The sequence below is a fragment of the Delphinus delphis genome, chromosome 21 (assembly GCF_949987515.2).
Source record: "Delphinus delphis chromosome 21, mDelDel1.2, whole genome shotgun sequence".
Lineage (NCBI taxonomy): Eukaryota > Metazoa > Chordata > Mammalia > Artiodactyla > Delphinidae > Delphinus > Delphinus delphis.
In genome coordinates, this window is record NC_082703.1 from 22974002 (window position 1) to 22987687 (window position 13686).

Here is a 13686-nt window from a genome sequence, read left to right on the forward strand (position 1 = left end):
CCCTTCTCAGGGCCACGTGAAGGTATGTAGCTTCGATCCAAATTAATTGTGTCTGCAGTGTCAGGGCATCTCTGCTGGGCTGAGACACAACCTTTTCACTCCTCTGGCTGGCTGGCTGCGTATCTGAAGAGACAGGAAGCACTAATGCTCCGTTGGCTCTGGAGCGAAGGTTTTCCCTCTCTCCGCTCAGCTTATAGAGCCTCAGCTGGGGAACAACCCTGAGAATAAATGACAACTGTCAGTCATATCTTACCTGCAGCTGCCTGCACCACTCTAAGCCCTGCTGCTTTCTGAACTTTACAGTTCCCTTAGAGTAGCAGCACTAATGCCTAGTTTCCTGGTTCAGGGTCTTCAAACTGTAAGGATTTCCAAGAGCAAGATTAATTTTAAGGGAATCTGTTTTAAGATCATCAACGTTCATATATATTGCAAAAATCGTCCTGATTAAAAACATGTCCTTTTCCTACTTTATATAAGAAAGGAGTACCCCTCAGCAGTCAAGAACCTTACTAAGGTGCATTGCCTCCGTATAGAAAAGCCTCCAGGGCCAGACAAAGAAACAGTTTGAAATGTTGGTGTAGGTGTACAGAAAAGAATGCATCTAGTGACAAAATAACAAAACGTAAAAATAGTCAAGTATTTACCCATGCTCTCTTTTAAATTATTTAAGAAAAACCCAATTGAGTTGTCAGCTGAAACACTATTTAAACATTTATGATGATAGATCACTATGTGAATGTTGGCATTCAAAGAATTAAATGACAGACTAGTTCTATTTCCATCTACTTATTTATGTAAACAACTTTCTTATCACTTAGATTTAACAAATAGGAATAGAATGGATTCTGAACTTGTCTCATTCTAGAGATCAATCATATTCATCCATGGATATACAAACTGATTTTTTTTTTTTTTTTTTTTGCGGCACATGGGCCTTTCACTGTTGTGGCCTCTCCCGCTGCGGAGCACAGGCTCCGGACGCGCAGGCTCAGCAGCCATGGCTCACGGGCCCAGCCGCTCCACGTCATGTGGGATCCTCCTGGACCGGGGCACAAACCCGTGTCCCCCGCATTGGCAGGCGGACTCTCAACAACTGTGCCACCAGGGAAGCCTACCAACTGACTTTTAAAAACATCCTATTCCTTTCATTATGAGACACATTTCCAATAAAATGTAACTTTTTATTTTAAAAGATCATTTATTGAAATTTGGGGTTCCACTGGTACAATGACAGGCAAAGCTACTTTGAAACAACTCTTCTCGCCAGCAACAACTGAAAACGCTGCTGGACTCTGTGTGCGTGTGTGTGTGTGTGTGTGCGCGCATGCACGCGCACACAGTGTGACGGATCAGAGACAGACTAAGACCTAGAGAACAAGGTGTATCTGGAAATTGGCACCATGTCTCCCCTGCATTTAAACACTGATCGCAGAAACAGCAGCTGGGAGACTAAGAAACTGAACTGAGGTTTTGACAGAATCACAGGATGGGGGAAATGACAAAAATTGGAGTTCATGGGCCACCAAGCAGAAGAGATCTAGTAAACATCCTAGACTTTCAGTTGGGACAATAAAGGACAATGCCTTTGGAGTAAGAAGGAGCTAGAAGTAAACTAGGGGTGAAACCCTCTGGAGGACTGAAGCCTTCATAAAACCCAAGCTGAGCTTTGAGTCATCTTAATCCCTGACTAACTCCACTCTGGGTTAAGATGGTCTGCCTGTAGCCTAGGTGCCCTTCATAAGCAAAAGCCTGCGCTCTCTAGAAAAAGATAACAACATATGGAGTGTCAAATGATATCTACAGTTTTTTGTATACAATATGCAGCATTCCCAGAATATGGGAAAACAAGTCCTGACTGGAAACTCAGGAGAAATAAACAGGCAAGTCTTGACTGAAAAATCAAGAGAAAAACAGTAGACAATAGACTCAAACCCACTGGTCCAGATACCAATATGACTTTAAAGAGAGCTATGATAAAAGAACTAAATGACAAAATGGAGACCTGCAGTAGTAAACTAGAATCTTTTTTAAAAGGTGAACTCTATAACTGAAGACAGCTCTCCGGCTTAAATAGGCAAAAAGATGAAAAAGGCAGAAAAGAATGTTCGAGACACATGGGACATAGTGAAAAGGCCACAGAAGGATTAGAGAGAGAAGATGAGACACAAGTAATATTTGAGAGATAAAGTTTGAGAACTTTATGAAACAGACAAGAAATAGCAAATCATAGACTCAAGAAGTGCTGTGAAATCCATTAATTTCAGAACTGCTGATACCACAGAAATGAAAAAAACTTAAAAGCAGCAATAGAAAATTGTTCAAAGAAGCAGTGATAAGACTGACAGCTGACTTTCCAACAGAAATACTGGAATCCAGAAAGACAATAGAACGATATCCCCAAATGATAAAAGAAAAATAATGATCAGTTCTATATCCAGTGAAAATATCCCTCAAAAATGAAGGCAAGGGACTTCCCAGGTGGTTCAGTGGTTAGACTCCGTGCTCCCAATGCAGGGGGCCTGGGTTCAATTCCTGGTCGGGGAAATAGATCCTGTGTGCCACAACTGAGACCCAGCATAGCCAAATAAATAAAAAAAAATTTTTTTAAAGGAAGGCAATATAATGACTTTTTCTAGAGACACAACAGTGAGAGAATTTATTGCCAGCACGTTTAGAGTGGAGGAAATGCTAAATTCTTAAGGTGGAAGGAAAATTGTCACAAATGGAAGCACAGAGATGGAGGAAGGGATGAAGAGCTACAGAAAGGGTAAACGTGTAGGAAAAACTAAGCTAATAATAATAGTAGTAATAATAATTTTTAGATTAAAAACCCGTATGGAATGGAAATACATGACAACAGAAGCACAGAAGGTAGGAGAAATGTAAAATTCAAAGTTTAAGTGTTTAAATGTCTTTGCATTGCCTGGGAAGTTGTGGGAGTGCAAATTTATATTAGATTTCGATTGACCAATATTTCAATTTTTAAAAATCATCTCTAGGGCACTATTCCAGAAAGAGATTAATTAAAATATACAAATAGCAAGGTGATAGAGGAGAGGAAAAGGAGCAATAATAATCATACATACATAATCCAAAAGGAATTAAGAAAGGAGAGAAAAAGTGTCAAATGTGTAATGAATACAAGACATGTATTTAGGTGGCTGATTTAAACATAAAAATTTCCTTAAGTACATTGCAAGTCAACGTTTATTGTTTTTTACTAATATTTCATTAAATACTCCAATTAATCTGAATGAGTCTATTTATATAAAGTTCAAAAGCAGGTAAAACTAATCTACAGTGTTAGAATAGTGTTTACACTTGGAAGAAGAGTGACTAAAAGGGGGCACGAGAAGGTGCCTGTATGTGAAGGTTATGTTCTGTTTCCTGATCTGGGTGCCGGCTACACAGCTGCATTTACTTTGTCAGGATGAACAGTACACTTATCATTTATTCACTTTGTATGTATCTATGTTAAACTTTAATAGAAATTCACATTTAAAACAACTATCAGACTGGATAAGAGCAAAAACTAATATATGCTGCTTATAAAAGGTGTACATTAAATGTAAGTATGCAGAAAAGTTGAAAGTAATAGCATTTTTAAAAGACACAGCACGCACTCACCCAAGGGGAGCTGGTGCAGCTATAACATCAGTCGGTGCAGACTCTAAGCTTAGACTATTTTTAAGATAAAGAAAGACAGTTCACGTTGATATAAAGTTCAATCTCCCAAGAAGTTGTAATAATTCTAAATTTTCATGCTCCTAATTACACAATCTCAAAATAAATAAAGCAAATATTGATAAACCCAAAAGGAGAAATGGGTAAATTCGCAATGATAATAAGTTCTAAGACATCTTTCTCAGTAACTGATAATATAAGAAAATAAAAAAATAGAAGGATACAGAAAATTTATGAAGCATAATTAACATATTTACCTAATTGATATTACTAGAACACTGTACCCAACTACCACTAAATACACATTATTCTCAAGTACACATGGAACATTTGTCAAAAATGACCATATTTTAGCCATAAAGCATTTCTCAACAAATTGGAACTGTATGAAATCATACAGAATGTGTTCTCCGACTACAGTGTAATTAAAGTATAATCAATAATAAAAAGAAAAATTTCAATTCTATATACTTGGAAAATAACCAGGGACTTCTAAATAACTTATGGTTCAAAGAAGAAGTAACTATGGGTATTTGGATTGTGGGCTGCAAGTAAAGTCATTCTTAAATGGAAATTAATAGTTATACATCCAAGTGATGACAAGGGTGGAGTAACAAAGTCTCATATCGTGCCAGGAGAAGCAAATTAATATAGCAACTTTGAAAACCTATTTGGCATTATCTGATAAAGGTGAACATACGCATACCCCAAATCTAGCAATTCTACTCCTACACATATTACAACAGAAATGCATACCTAAATGCATCAAAGAACATGTACAAGAATGTTTATATTAGCATTATTCATAATTTTAAAAAACTGGATATGCATACAATAGAACTTTTGTGTCTTAATGGGTATATTAGAAGGAAGTTGGAAGTTATCACTAAAAATATGTTTTTGGTTTCTTATTACAAAAATAACATATTTATTTTAGGAAAGTTCAATTCAATAAGCAATAATAAGAATATAAAAGTCAACTATGATCCTTCTGTATCAGTTATGAACTATCTACTGCAAGTTTTAGAAAACCTAGCCAACAGTGACTAAACATATAGGAATTTATTTGTATCACATAAGAAGTATGTACTTTATGTGGTTCAGCTGTTTAACAATGTCATTTTAAAAACCTAGGCTCTTTTGATCCTTCTGCTCTATATTAGCATATTAACTTTTTCCCTTCATGCTTGTTGACTCATGGTTTCAGAATGGTTGCTGCCGGTCCAGGGATCATGTCCTTACAACCTACATTCCAAACTGCAGAAGAAGAAAAGAGGTAGCGCTAGCAACTCATGTTAATTTTTCCATATCAAAGCAAAGCCTCCCACTCGAAGCATCTCAGCAGATCTCAATGCCAGTAGTGAGTCACATGACCATTCCTACTCACAAGGGACACTGGGCAGATGAGAAAGCTTTCCTCTTTCTTTAGTAAGGGATGGAAAGGAAGAAAGTTCAGAATGGCTTCAGTTTAGCCGAAAAAAGTCTACCAAGGCAGCCACACAAATTTTACCCTGTCATATTTTGTTATATTCACTTCCACTCTTTCTTAGACATAAATACGCTTTTTAAAAAAAATAAATTATTTATTTTTGTCTGCGTTGGGTCTTCATTGCACGCAGGCTTTCTCTAGTTGCAGTGGGCGGGGACTACTCTTCGTTGCAGTGTGTGGACTTCTCACTGCGGTGGTTTCTCTTGCTGCGGAGCACCAGCTCTAGGCACGCGGGCTTCAGTAGTTGTGGCGCACGGGCTTAGTTGCTCCATGACATGTGGGATCTTCCCGGACCAGGGCTCGAACCCATGTCCCTTGCATTGGCAGATGGATTCTTAACCACTGCACCACCAGGGAAGCCCTAAATATGCTTTAAGTATTTACAAAAATGAGATCATCCTTCACAAACTATTTACTAGCCTTTTTTCACTTAAAATAGTATGGCAGTAAATACAAATGGCATAATAATTGTATATGCCTGCATGGTATTTCATTATTTAACCATACCTTTATTACCAAATGTTTAAATTGCTTCTTAATTTTATATTCTAAATAATATTGTAAAAAAGGTGCTTGTATATACAAATTTATTTTCTTAGAATGTGTTCTCTGAAGTGGTTTTCAAGGAAAAGCATGTATACAATAAAAATTATATAAATATTGCCAAACATTGCCACTCTGGAGGAGAGTGACCCAGAAACCCACTCCTAGCTGTGTGCCTCATATTGGTGTTTTTCAAACACTGGTCTTGATTCATAATGGACAGTGACATCAATTTATGGATTGTTAACCAGTGTTTTAAAAAACCCACCTAAAACAGAATAGAATAGAATAAAGTATTAGCATGCTTTGCTCATATTTTAGTGAAACTTCTGTTTCCTCTGTCAGAGTGTGTGTCCTGTACTGTGTCATGAAGCAAAATGAGTATTTTGCCAAGGGTTACAGACGAAATTTTTTTTAAATGTTCCCATAGAGAAACACTAATGCATGCCTCCTGATTTCCCCCACTCATTTAAAATTTCTGTTTGTTGTTAACTGCCTTGATAAGAAGTTCTATAACAGTAACAGATTATAGCGGTGACGGCAGCGCTCCTGATTTGCTTCGGACCTAAATGAAAATGTGTCCCATGAAGTTTTTTTTTTTTTAAGATTTATTTATTATTTATTTATTTATTTTATTTAGTTTTGGCTGCATATGGTCTTAGTTGCAGCACGCAGGATCTTCGTTGAGGCATGTGGGATCTTTCGTTGTGGTGCCCGGGCTTCTCTCTAGTTGTGGCGTGTGGGTTTTCTCTTCTCTAGTTGTGGCTCACGGGCTCCAGGGCGCGTGGGTTCTGTAGTTGTGGCGCGCGGGTTCTAGTTGAGGCGTGTGAGCTCAGTAGTTGTGGCACGCGGGCTTAGTTGCCCCGCGGCATGCGGGATCTTAGCTCCCTGACCAGGGATTGAACCTGCGTCTCCTGCACTGTAAGGCATATTCCTTACCACTGGACCTCCAGGGAAGTCCCCCCATGAAATTTTGAAATGTAGAATTTTCACTGTTAATAACTAGCCTGTCAGTGAAGTTTTCATTTCCTCTTTACATCGTTTCATAAAGGTTTTCTTTTTTATTTATAAGGAGTTGGATTTATTTTTAGTTAACTGTTATAATTAATTTATAGTTTTATTACCTGTGGTCAGATAATATGCATTGTGCTGTATAATTTCTACTTTTTTGGAAGTTAATGCGATTTTCTTTGTGGATGAGGATATGATCAGTTTTTCCAACTTTTGTGTTTTTATAACAATTCCATTCTTATAAGAATTCTTTAATAATAATTATGTATATTTGTGTATATTTATGGTATATAAATACTCATTTACATTCTAAACTATTAATGTGGATTTGTAGCTGTTTCAGGCTTTTGAGACCATAATCAACTTGAATATTATTGAGAGAGCTGATTTTTTGGTTTACTTTTTGGGGGGTTTATTTGGTCTATTCTTTTATATCTAACCTTGCTGTGTCATTTTACCTAACCTGTAAATTTTAAAAATAGTTTATAGTTACTTCATGTTGACATTCTTGTAGAGTGTAACCCATTCACATTTATTTTGAATATATTTGATTTTCTATTTTATTATGCTTTCAATATTAGGGCTTCCTAGATATTTCCTTTTTTTTTTTCTTTTCATGTACTTTGATATTTGATTAATTTTGTATGCTTCTTTTTCTTCCTTTAGTGATTTGGAAGTTATGCATACAACTTTCTTCTGTATATTCCAAACTTTTAAATCAATGTCTAGAATGAACACTATATATTGACCATCCCTTCCCTCCAACAACAATGAAAATGCTTTTCCTTTCCTTTTTGGTTAAATAATTGGGAACTTTAGATCCAGGTTATTACATTAAACATTTTTTTAAAATATGCACCTTATTTTTCAATAAAATATTTTCACATAACTACATTAATATTACTAATACTTAACTATATTTTGTGATTTCATCATTTACTGCTATTTATTTTAAAACCCTATCTTATTCGTTCTTGGGTTCTTTTATTTTGACTTATTTCTCGATTAGCTTGAGTAAATCTTAATAGTATGGAAAAATGTCTGTCTGTCCTTAATGTCCATAATGTCTGTCCTTGCATGTCTGAATTCGTCAGATACTGTTTTAAAAGAATACCTAACGTTTTGGAGTCAGATAAAACTAGATTCAAATGTTAGCTCTTCCTCATTATTGCCCTGAGACAATGGGGAAGTCTCTTCACCTTTTTTTTTCTTTTTTTTGTGGTACGCGGGCCTCTCACTGTTGTGGCCTCTCCCGTTGCGGAGCACAGGCTCCGGACACGCAGGCTCAGCGGCCATGGCTCACGGGCCCAGCCGCCCTGCGGCATGTGGGATCTTCCCGGACCGGGGCACGAACCCGTGTCCCCTGCATCGGCAGGCGGACTCCCAACCACTGCGCCACCAGGGAAGCCCCCTCTTCACCTTTTTGACTCAGTTCCTCCTGTGTAAAATGAAGGCACCATCAGCTATTTTATAGGATTCGTAAGGATCATACCAAGTGTAAGTGGGAATCATTTTCTCTGGGCTACAAAAACCTCACCATCTGGCCTCCAGACCCCCTTGCCTGGGAACGTTACCGTGCTTGCTGTTCTACACACACACCTTACTGTTTCTCACTTTGAACTTTGCTTCCGCTGCTCTCTTTGCTTGCACGTCCCTTTCTTCCCACTTCTAACCCCAACGCATGGGCCAGACAGTCTGTAAGACTGAGTCCAACACGGGGATTTGAGGAAAGCTTCCAGAAGGAAATAATATCTGCATTAAATGTGCCTCGTCTGAGTCCCCTCACCACCCAGTAAATGTGCACTTCACTTTAGACTTCAACTATTACACTGTTTGCACGGAATCGTCCTCCTACTAGGCTAGATTCTGGGATGCCACAGGATGGAGCAAACACAATTAGAATTAAATACACCACTATGTCTGAACGTAGTGACTAGTCAGGTGCGCAGTAAATACACCCAACTAACAAACTGAGACTGGCACGTTCCTCTCCTGCCCTATTTTCTGATAAGGAGGTTGGATGCCTCTTCCTCGGGGCAACCATTTCAACTTGTTCAGGGGCCTGGGGCAGAAAAGCTGAAGCCACAGCAGCTCCCAACATCTGAATTCTTTCATTCTTTTACTTCATTTTGGGAGAGGTAAGGGGACGGCTCAGGGCCCTTGCTTTAACTCAGTGATTTTTAGACTTGCCTATCAGTGCAGTACTTCTGAGTCCAGCTAGACTAGTGAAGTCTTTATTTTCTTATTCCCAGGCTAATCAGATATTAACCTCATACTTGGTTCTAGAATAGGCAAAGGTGCACTAGAAGAATTTGTAGTTATAAAAAATCTATAGAAAAAAGTTTCAATTGAGACATTCTGTGTACTAATTAATTTTTGTTATTGTTGTTTCAAATTGGGAAAGACAACCATTAACCAATTTTTGCCAGTCCCTGTCATGAGACACCAGTGCTGTATAGGAAAGACGTTTAAGAGCCTCTGCTCCAGTTAAACAAAATTAGAATTAAATACACCACTTATCAACAATACATTCTTTTATTTCATGAAAAGGAACAAAAATTTTTGTTTTGACTAATGGTATTTGCTTCCTAAAATAGGCTCATCACCCTACCTTGATTATTGAAGAAAGTAACCATTTACTGTCTTTTTCCTTCTTAGGCTGTGAGGTTGAGATTCTTGGTGTCAGACCTACTTACTGCCTAGAATATAAAAATGTCCCAACGGATATCAATTTTGCCAATGCAGTCAGCGATGCTCTTGACTTCTTCAAGTAAGTGTCCCAAATTCTTAGCCATGCCACTGTTCTTCCTGTTTCCAGGACCAATAATGAATGCTAAAGTGGATTAAGAAGGCTTGGTATAGGTGAAGTATGTCTCAGAGAGGTAGTGAGCCTCTCACACGGTGATTGCTACCCTCTAGTAGAGGATGATTGTGTGTTGAGTAATTTTAGGTAGGGGCACCCTTTGGAAACGTTGAATTGAGAGCAAGGAAGTCCCCAGGGGTTTAGGACTTTCTTCTTTGTGTTGATGGAAAATAGAGAAGCAATGTGAATGTCAGCATTTCTCTAATCATGATATAGTGAATGCCTGACTCTCCAAAGATATAAGTTTTTGACAAAAGAAGGAAGATCTTTGGTGGAATAAGTTTGGAAAAATTGCCTACTCTATCATCTTCTTGGAAATGTACAAAGCCTATTAGCATATTAGTACATAGAACCTTTTTTTTTTCTCTTCCACATGGAACTATCACACCCAGTTTGAAAAATGCAGAAATCAGTAATGGTCTGAATAGCACACGAGTGTGTCAGGGAAACTGACTTATTTCTAAGTTTTCAATTTTTAAAAAAAAATGTATGTATTTATTTATTTTTGGCTGGGTTGGGTCTTCGTTGCTGCGTGCGGGCTTTCTCTAGTTGAGGCGAGAGGGGACTACTCTTTGTTGCGGTGCACAGGCTTCTCATTGCGGTGGCTTCTCTTGTGGAGCACGGGCTCTAGGCGCGCAGACTTCAGTAATTGTGGCACACGGGCTCAGTAGTTGTGGCTCGCGGGCTCTAGACCGCAGCCTCAGTAGTTGTGGCGCACAGGCTTAGTTGCTCTGCGGCATGTGGGATCTTCCCGGACCAGGGCTCAAACCCGTGACCCCTGCATTGGCGGGTAGATTCTTAACCCCTGCGCCACCAGGGAAGTCCCTCAATTTTTTTTTTTAACACTCAGCAACTTCAACCATTCCTTTAACCATTCTCTCTCCCTAATTCTCTCCAACCCACTTCAGTAAGGAAAATTGATGTGACATTGTGAACTCTTTACATTGAAAAGAAATCTGGACAGGATCCTAAGGTGATGGGAGATCTGGGTGTCCCTGAAATCCAGGGTTGGGGGCCCCTTGCAGCTCTCAGGTAATTGGGCCGATGGCCACATGTCCTTCTGGCATGGTTCCTGGGCTGAAAGCTATAAATAGCCAATAACAGATCTGCAGGCGTTTCCACCCATCACTCCTCACCCAACCGCTCCATTACAAATGAGCTGACCAGTGATGGAGACCAGATCCATGTGGAAAACAGCTGGCCACCAAGAATTTGTCAGCTAAACTCCAACAGGCAAGAGCTCTTAGCCCTTGAAGACTCAGGTCCCTCATGAATCAACGAGCTCCAACATAGAAGTCTTTCACAAAAGGCATATGTATAAATCCCCGAATCTCAACCATCACAATTCCAGTGTTCCTGGCATCTGGGGTTGACAGCTTCCTGACACAAAGCCATCAGGTGAATCTGTGAGACTTACTAGCTTTCTGATCGCACGGAGATTTATGAATATGGCAAATAGCCTTAAAGAAACCAGCCCAGTGGCTGCTGTATTAAGGTGAAGTGTCTAAACTGTAGTGACCTGAAAGCATTTCATTGAGCTTCAGTGCAACCAGTAAACCTTGTGAAATTTTTCCCACATACAAGCCCCACCCTGGAAGTGTACACACCTGAACATAGGATGTTCTGTGTGAACCAGCGCATCTGGGATGCTACAGGCACAAGTACAAAAGGCAGCTAAGTGCGGAGACATATCCGAGGGCATGATTTTGTGGAAAGTTCCATTACGTTCCAACGTGGTGGAGGAAATGCCATCAGTCCATCAGTGTAATGAACATGGGCCTCAAAAGCGTTTAGGGATATGTATGAAAATGCCATTCCCAAGTTAGGACTTTTTCCTACTGCCTACACGCGTGTGGAACGCTGAGTGACTTTTTGTTCTCTGCTGTCTGTAGATGCAGGGGGCATTTGTATTAGTCATTCATACACTAGCGAGTATGAATGATGATAATATTATTTGTGAGAAACAAGCAAATAATAACTTACCCCAATCCCCATTGTGGAGGAGGGGGGACATGGTATTTGTTAAAGAAGGGCCAGTCTGTTTTGTTCTAAAAAGAGAAAAGAACACTTGACTAGCAATTTCCCTTAACTGGAAACCAGCATATCCTCCAAACTGTGAATGAAGTACACCTCAGGGTACGAGAACATCACAGCATCATTAAAAGGTGCGCCCTCTTGGCAAGTATGACCATGGTGAAGGAAGACGCCAGGCTGAACATTCTCTGGAACCGACCCCCGTGTAGTGAATGGAGTCGGTGTGGACATTCAAAAGCCCGGGCTGGTGGAGTCAAGTGTTCTGACCCTGGACGTGGGAAGTTCACATTTCCAGTCCTAGCCATGTCTCAGAGGTCGGTGAGGCCTAGAATCCTTTTTGGCCTATTTCCTCATCTGCAAATGCTTTTCTCTAGGGACACTTTTCATCTCAGATCCAGAATCTGGAGGCACATCCAAGCCACAGACATAGAGCTCATGCCGAGAAATGAAAGGGACTCAGTTTCACTGCTACCTTTGCCTTGTCTCACGCCCCACTTTCTTGGGGTTGGTGGGATTCTTATAGCAGAGTAAGAACCACTTCCACATGGTCATTTGGGTAGCAGAATGTTTCCCCATTGGTGCGGGCTGTTGCATTCTCTCAGAGTATCTGGGTCAGGGTGTTGGAGCTCCACCTGAGTCTCAGTGCTGGCTCCACTTCTCACGAGCTGTGTGACGTGGGCAACAGTACTGAACTCTCTGTTTAACGTATTCCTGCCTGATAGGGTTGCTGTGAGGATGAATTATGATAATGCATGAAAAGCCCTCAACATAGTGCCTGACCTAGAATAACTATGATTTATTGAGCACTTACTATTATTATACCTTCAACTGACAGTTACAGAGCTCCTCCTGTATGCCAGACCCTAGGCTGAGCTGAGACACAGGGAGAATGAATGCATCCCAGGGTGAGAAACCCCGCAATTTAGAGGGGAGGGAAGGACACATAAATGGGCAATTACAGCACAGTGTGAAAAAACACAACCCAGAGATGAACCAGGAAAGCCGTGGGAGTGCCCAGGAGGGCCACCCAACTGAGCCTGGGCATCAGGGATGCTTCCTGGAAGAAGCACCGTCTTCCTGAGACCGGAAGGATGGGCGGGGTTGTGCAAACCACGCTCTGGAACTACTGTGAGGTTCTTTTTCCTCTTCTGTGGATTGCAAGGCCCAAGGCACCACAGGCGCTAAGGATACACGTTCTCTCCTTCCAAGTGTCGGGGGAGACCACACCAGGAGAGACCAGGCCGCCTCACTTGTGTGTTTGTTTAAATAGAGTTTTTCAAGAGAAATAAGGCAGTCCGCCAAGAGGATTAGTTATTAACCCTTAAAGTCCACACAAAGGAGTTAGCCTTCATTCCTTTTCCACTGCTTCCTCTTCTGTCAGTCGCTGTTACTGCTGCCCGCACCATCCCCGTCATCAGCATCACTGCTCTGTTCGGGTGCTTTGGGGACGTTGTGGGCAGGGCAGTCACAGCGGGAAGCTGTGCGCTGTGTGGAGGAGGGGGTACATCGCACAGTGTTTTCTCCCCCCACCCGACTCCCTCAGCCTCCTACTCCAGGTTTGTCACTAGTTCCCACTCAGTCTCAGCTTCGCACGGAGGGTTAAATAGTTGGATTTTTACCACCAGTACTCTGGCCGAGGGGGGCGTTTTTTCGGGATGCAGAAAGTGTGGTCAGTGCTAGAATTCACCCTGTGCCCACCCTGGAGCTGACCCTTCCTGGGTCCCCAGAGACGTCAGGCCTTGAACACAAACACAGACCTGTCTGCCTCCTGCAAGGTTGCCTGGTAAAGCTTGTTCTTATTCTTGCGGGTCAGTGAAACCTACAGTCTAGTGTTCTATTTAGAGGCTCCCTCGAAGACCAGCAATAATGGAGGAGACTTTTTTTTTTTTAACATTTTTATGGAAGAATAATTGTTTTACAACGGTGTGTTAGTTGCTGCTGTATAACAAAGTGAATCAGCTATACGTATACATATATCCCCACATCCCCTCCCTCCTGCGTCTCCCTCCCTCCCCCTGTATCCGAGGAGACGTTTTTTGAATGATTGCTTCTCTTTTCTCTG

At 40.7% G+C, this 13686-nt stretch overlaps 1 protein-coding gene across 2 annotated transcripts in view; it reads left to right on the forward strand.

The window, feature by feature from the left end:
* Nucleotides 1-13686, forward strand: part of ENPP6 (ectonucleotide pyrophosphatase/phosphodiesterase 6) — a 90503-nt gene that overhangs the window by 53965 nt on the left and 22852 nt on the right. For both annotated transcript variants that reach the window (XM_060001134.1, XM_060001133.1), the window contains exon 3: nt 9386-9497. In XM_060001134.1, the coding sequence (XP_059857117.1) occupies nt 9386-9497 (112 nt within the window). The remainder of the gene's footprint in view (nt 1-9385; nt 9498-13686) is intronic.